The sequence below is a fragment of the Enhydra lutris genome, unplaced genomic scaffold (genome assembly GCF_002288905.1).
Source record: "Enhydra lutris kenyoni isolate GAN:26980312 unplaced genomic scaffold, ASM228890v2 scaffoldscaffold46, whole genome shotgun sequence".
Taxonomy (NCBI): Eukaryota; Metazoa; Chordata; class Mammalia; order Carnivora; family Mustelidae; genus Enhydra; species Enhydra lutris.
The window spans coordinates 6,190,145-6,196,258 of NW_019154130.1; the positions used below are offsets into that span (position 1 = coordinate 6,190,145).

Sequence of the window (6,114 nt, forward strand, 5' to 3'; positions counted from 1 at the left end):
AAAAAAAAAAAAAAAAAAAAGAATCTTCACACCAACCCTATGAGGTAGGTACTACTATTATCCCCATTTTACAGGTAAGGAAGCCCCAAGGCCCAGAGACATCAAATAACTTTCCCGGGATCTCACGGTTATAAGTAGCAGAGCTGGAATTTGAATCCAAGTTGTCTGGCTACACAGTCCTTCTTCTTACTTTGCTCGGTCATACTGGACCCTCCCACCTCTGTCCTCCTACCACTCCGGTAAGTTCTCTTCCACAGCAACGTAAGTTCTCTTCCACAGCAACGGGGCTACACCAGGGTCACAGGGCTCTGCAGCTTACCAGCCAAGGAACCCTGGGCAAGTCCTTCACCTGGAACAAGCACCTACCCTCACCAGGTGGTGTGAAGATCACAAGGGAAGGTACAAGTAAAACGCTTAGCACAATGTCTGGCCTATGGCAAGGGCCCAGTAAACAAAAGCAACGATTACTATTGGTAATCAGCCCTGTGAGCAGTGAGAGTAAGGTCTCCCTCATCTCCACGCCCGCTGAACTCCGAACATATCCCAGAGGCTCAATGCCTTACGATTTCAGCTCTTTCCTCCAACTGATGTTCACAAAAATTCCAAGCAACTTCTGAACCCAGCTCTGGAACCTGGGAACAAAAGGGTGCTCGCGGGCAGAGAACTCGAGGAAGGAGATAATCCAAAAATAATTGATCCCAGGTCGTGGAAAGCATTTTGTTTACGGCAGCAGACTGACCTTCCCAATTATCTTCTGCTTAGGCTAACGTTACAGCCTGCCCTCCCCAGCAAACCAACACTGCCAATGGGTTCACCATGATCCTGCAGGACACAGGGTTGGGCCAAGGGGGCCGCCTCTCACAGAGATAAATGGAGGCACAGATGACCTGAGTCACTGCCCACAAGGGTACCCTCAGCTCAAGAAGCACCTGCAGGAGATCATGTCCTGCACACAGGGCCCCTGATTTTGGAGTCTGGATGCTGAGCCCAGCAGGGGCCTGTTGTTTCTAGGAATGTGTCAAGAGTGGGATTCTTGTCTGCAGACTAGAGAGGATCCAGCTAAGGTGTATATATGGTCAGATCCCCAAAATTCCTCCGTATCTTGTGGGCCTGGTCGGGACTCTGGATGAATCTTCAGGCAAGTCCATGGCACTGCAGGGCATGTCTCCCCTTTGTCCACATGAGAAAACGGGCTCCAGAGTACACAGCCGATTATCTGATATCCCACAGCCTATCTCCCCAGCACATCAGGGCAGCCGGCCAGGCCTTTCCGCCCACAAGCAGGGAGTCTCTCAATCCCCTCCAGGCTCTTGGGAGACCCTCCCTCAAACTCACCTGCTGAACAGGTGACCTTGGTAGCCTTGCCAACCCTCCCACCCTCGGAGATCAGAGGTCACAACAGTGCCTCTCTGGTTTTCCAGGTCTCTAGGAAGGAAGCCCTCTGGGGGCAGGAAGTTGGTTGTGCTGACTCGGGGGTCAAAGGAGAATAGTCCAGGAAATTCGCTCACTCTGTTTCCATGGTGCTGGGTCCTGTGGCACCCCCTTCTCTCAGAGGCTCACTCACAAGGTTTGGGGTCTGTCATAGGGGCTGGGGCACACAGAGACCTGCCTGCCTCTCAGAGCTGTCTGTCCACCCCCACTCCATTTCTCCCAGACTCACAGCAAACAGTTACCCTCTTGTAACTGCCTCCCCAGAATGGAGGCCGTGATGGGGTTCAGCCCCTCCCTGTTGGAGGAACTTCGGGGAGTTCATCTGCGGAGCCAGGAAGCGTTCTCCACCCTGACCAGGGAAAATAAAGGTCCCCTAGATACAAATCTGGGTGAGCCAAGGCCCACCCAATGCCACTGGCTGCCCCTAACTCCTGACTTCCTGCAGTGTTTTCAGCAGGAGGAAGGGAAATGTCTGATTAGGAGGCTGGCCTCTCGAGGACAAAGAGGGCTCCAAAGGGCAGGAAAGTGCCACCCATCAGATCCTCACTTCTCCTGGAGTGGGAAGGGGCCTGGGCAGCTATGAATTTATGACCCCAAGAAAAAGGGGAACAGGTGTGCCACCATCTTAAACCCAGGGCACAGCTGTGAAAGCTAATGGTGTCAGTCCCTTCCCCCAAACTGTAAAATTTTATTTTGCTTAACTTTCCTGCTCTCTCTTTTCCTAGGAGACCTGGTCCGAACATGTCCGTGGCTGGACACTGATCAAACACCACAAAACGCCTAAGTGCCCAGCGCAGTTCTGGATGCCAGCAGACTCAGGTTCAAATCCCGCTCTAGCAGACTAGCAGTACAGCCGTGGGAAAATGCTGCGGCAAAACCACCTCAACAGGTGGTTGAGGAGTTAGTGTGAAAGTTCAGGGAACCTAAACAACGTCTAGTACAGGGTGAGTGATTGGTAAATTGGTCAGCTCCTCTTAGAGATGCTTCAGGCAAAGGCAGAGACGGGTCTCCAAGGATTTGGGAGTGACAGAACAGAATTCCATCCTATGACCTAAAGCAAAAACTAGTGTGCCACTCCCTTACACAAACACAGATCCTCTCATCCCTTCTCAAGGGCTTCCTCTATTTAATTCTTAAAGTCAGAGCTACTTCTAAGCAGCAGCCTTCATTTACTGATTCAGAAATCAAGATGCAGAGAGAAATGTGTCTCAAGTCACACAGGCAACAAAGGGTGAGCTCGGTGAGCTCTGCCCCACCCCGCATCACCTGGCTTTTCCACTGAGGCCCAGTGTGCTCTGGGCCCACTCAGGGCTTCTGAAGAGTTCAGGCTCCATGGTCAGCCCACTTGTTTGTAGAACACAGGCAGAGTACTAGACACACTCCCAAGAAAACACTCCCTCCTCCCTCAAGGCCAAGTGCTGAGCGCACTCACTGGGGAGGCAGGAGGGCTCCGGGTTACAGACCTTGGGAGAGGAGGGCAGACCTCACTCACACAGGCAGGTGTCACATAGTGATCACCACCAATCGTTCTGCAGGCCCTGCTGTGGAAGACTCCAGGCCTAGGGCACCCTTAGGACCACTTCCCGGCCCAACCTGCAGCCTCACACTCCCCACCCTTCAGAGGCTTCTCACTCCAGCCTAGCCCGGCAGGGGAAGAGGAACCTGTGCCTGACCCACGCCTCCAAATCAACTGAAAGCCCATTCAAGGGGAACATGTCCCACCCTCCTCCCCCACACCCAGTGACTCAGTGGTAAGTTTCTGGAGAAGACACTGAGAGCGAAGAGTAGTTTTCAAAACACTAGGCTGAGGCTCTCGGAAAATGCAGTGGGAGAAAGAGTGTCAGGAAATCCCCTCTACTAGGTGATAAAAGGTCTTGGCCAATACCTTTCGGCCTCAAGTGTGGGGTCACAAGAAAGACAGCTCAGGGGTCCGACTCCTCCTCCCCACCTCCTGAAACCTGTTTCCACTCAGACCCTTTACGTCCTTCCTTCCAACAACGTATGTTGTCCCTGAACATACGTGGGACTGTCTTCTTACAGATCTACTTCCAAGATCCTGCTGTGTCTCTCCACTTGCTGCATCAAAGTTGCCCATTCAAAGACACCTGAGTCCCCCAACCCTGGACATTTGTCTGACACCCAATCTCCCTCACCAGATGTCACTCGTCGCCCACCTCTTCTCAGGTCCAGTGCCTCTGACCCCCTCCAGCGTCCACACCTCTCACCCAGATCTTCCCCGCACCCCCAGCCCGCCCAGCCTGCTCCCTGTGGACCCCGTCGCGGCTGCTGAGGGAGCGTCCAGGACAGGAGAGGGGGCAGGGCAGGGAGGCCCGAGCTCACCATGGCGAAACCGGAGAGCAAAGCCGAGGTCCGGCTGGAGGCTTTGAGCTTGGCGCGACTCAAGTAGAGCTTGCGCCAGGACAGCGCCTGCATCGAGTGCTCGTTGAGGCTCATCACCTCGGAGTAACTCTGGCCGATCCAGTCCGGGTAGGTGACGGCGGCTGGCGGTGGCGGCGACCCCGGGGGCTCCCCGTCCCCGCTGCGGCGGCGGCTCCGGCGGCTGCCGCTGGTGGTGCTGCCGCCGCTGAGGGGAAGCTCGGGGCTGCTGCTGTTCGGGGGCGGGGCGGGCTCCGGATGCATGGAGCACGGTGCAAAGGCGCGGGCCGGCCCGGGCTCCTGCGAAGGGAGCGGCCCCCACCCTCCGCCGCACCTCCGCCTCCGCCTGAGGCAGCCGCCGCCTGCCCGCTGCGCGGGCCGGGCTTTACCGGGCCGGCCGCCGAACACGAGAAGGAGGTCGAGGAAGCGGCTGCAACTCCAGCTCGCAGGCCCGCCGCGCCGCTCGCAAAAGCCGGGGGCCGCCCGGACGCGAGCCTGCGCGCTAGCCCGCGTCCAAGATCCCCCAGCCGGGACCCTCGGCGCGCGCCACGATTGGCCGCCGCCTGGGGTTGATTAGCATGTGCCCCGGCCCCTTCCTAACACCCCGCCCACGAGGAGGTGGGCGGTGCACGGGCGAGTCATGTGACTCCTATCCTCGGTCGGCACCGCCCACCGTCTCGGGCGACGCTCAGCGATCCCTCTCGGCTCTTCCTGGAAACTCTCCAGGCCCCCAGGCCCTAGCTCGGCTCCTGGCTACTAGCGCCTCCCCACTCCTCAGCTGCTCCGATGGCCCTTCGCCCGGAGCTCGGGCTCCTGGGTCGGGCCGCCTGAGGTCACTTCTTGGCTCCTCCTGAGGCCCATTCCCCCTTGAAACCATGTGGCTGAAGGTCTGGGGGGATAGAGCAGGCTGAGATCCAGAGTTCGTTCAGTCTGTGCTTCACCCAGCAATGACCTGATGCCGACACTGTTCTGATCGCTGAGAGGGGCGTGGTGGTCAAGATCCCCAGGACAAAATCCTCTGCATTCGTGGAGTAAATTTTAATAGTTTAGGTGATAAATGTGTAGGAAAAATAAAGCAGGCTAATGAGGGTGAGTAGTGCAGGGGTTGCAATTGGTAAAGACTTACTTATCTGAGAGAGAGCGCACAGGGGGCGAAGGGCGGAAGGAAAGAGAGTCCCAAGCCGACTCAGAGCTGAGCGTGGAGCCTAACAGGGGCCTCGATCTCACGATCCTGAGTTCACCACCCTATGGAAACCAAGAGTCAGATGCCTAACAGACTGGGCCACACAGGCGCCCCGTGGGGGTTGTAATTTTACTTTTAGAATGCTCTGGACGGATTTTTTGGGTCTGTTTTGTTCAGGTTGTTCACGTAATGGTTCATCAGCGTTTGCTGTGTAATAGCCCCAATATTTTTTGAATGAATGAATGTTCAGACCCATTCGGCAAGTGTTTACTGAGAACCTTTTAAAAGTGCGAGGCTAAGGGATTCTGGGAAAACAGTAACCTTCATGGACTCTTATATTTTAGTGGGGACAATAGGCAATAAATAAATAAGTTTACACTTTTCTGACTTGGTCACATCTGAGATGAGACCTGAACCAGCGACGCAAAGAGCCAGGAAACTGCCTTCCAGGGGAAGGGAACGGAGAGTGCAAAGACCCTGACGCAGCAGTATCTTGCTGCTGGAGCATTAGGATGGCGATTTAGCTGGGGGACTAGTGGAGGGCAGAGGTGAGGTGGGGTTAGAGTACGAGGCTTAGGACTGTCCCTTAGAATATGAGCTCCAGAGGGGGCAGGGACATTTACTGGCGGTTTCACAACTCTACCAGTATCTAGAATAGAGCTTGGCACATAGGCTGCGTTCAGTAAGCATCTGTTGAATGAATAAGTGTGGGAGAGACAGGAATGAGTGAAACTCGTAATTAGCCCAGTCAAATCAGAAGCATGAGGCGTTCCAGGTCAGCGATGGTGAAATTTAACTCTTATCACCACTAGAGAGCGCGCCTCCACTCCCCCCACGTTATGGAATAAACTTGAAGGCCCCTTCCTCCCCAAAGTCCATGGGATTCCTCAGAGGACTTTTTGGGAGTTTTTATGAAGACTAGGCAAGTTGGAATTTGAAATCTTCCCTCACTGGGCTTGTTTCTTGGATGGCCTTTGTACTCGTTACTCCTTCTACTTAACCAAGTGTGTTCAAATACCATCTCCAAAAAGAGACCTTCCCTTTCTGTCCAAAGTATCCCCATTTCACATTCTATCACCTCACCCTGTCTTATTTCTTTTGTAGTTCTGATTATCACAGTATCT

General features: G+C 54.8%; 1 protein-coding gene across 2 annotated transcripts in view; it reads right to left on the reverse strand.

Moving 5' to 3' along the window:
- Positions 1-4,294, reverse strand: part of LOC111156453 (ORAI calcium release-activated calcium modulator 1) — a 14,526-nt gene extending 10,232 nt beyond the window's left edge. For both annotated transcript variants that reach the window (XM_022517372.1, XM_022517371.1), the window contains exon 1: positions 3,772-4,294. In XM_022517372.1, the coding sequence (XP_022373080.1) occupies positions 3,772-4,071 (300 nt within the window). In that variant the 5' untranslated portion in view covers positions 4,072-4,294. The remainder of the gene's footprint in view (positions 1-3,771) is intronic.
- Between the last annotated feature and the right edge of the window lie 1,820 nt (positions 4,295-6,114).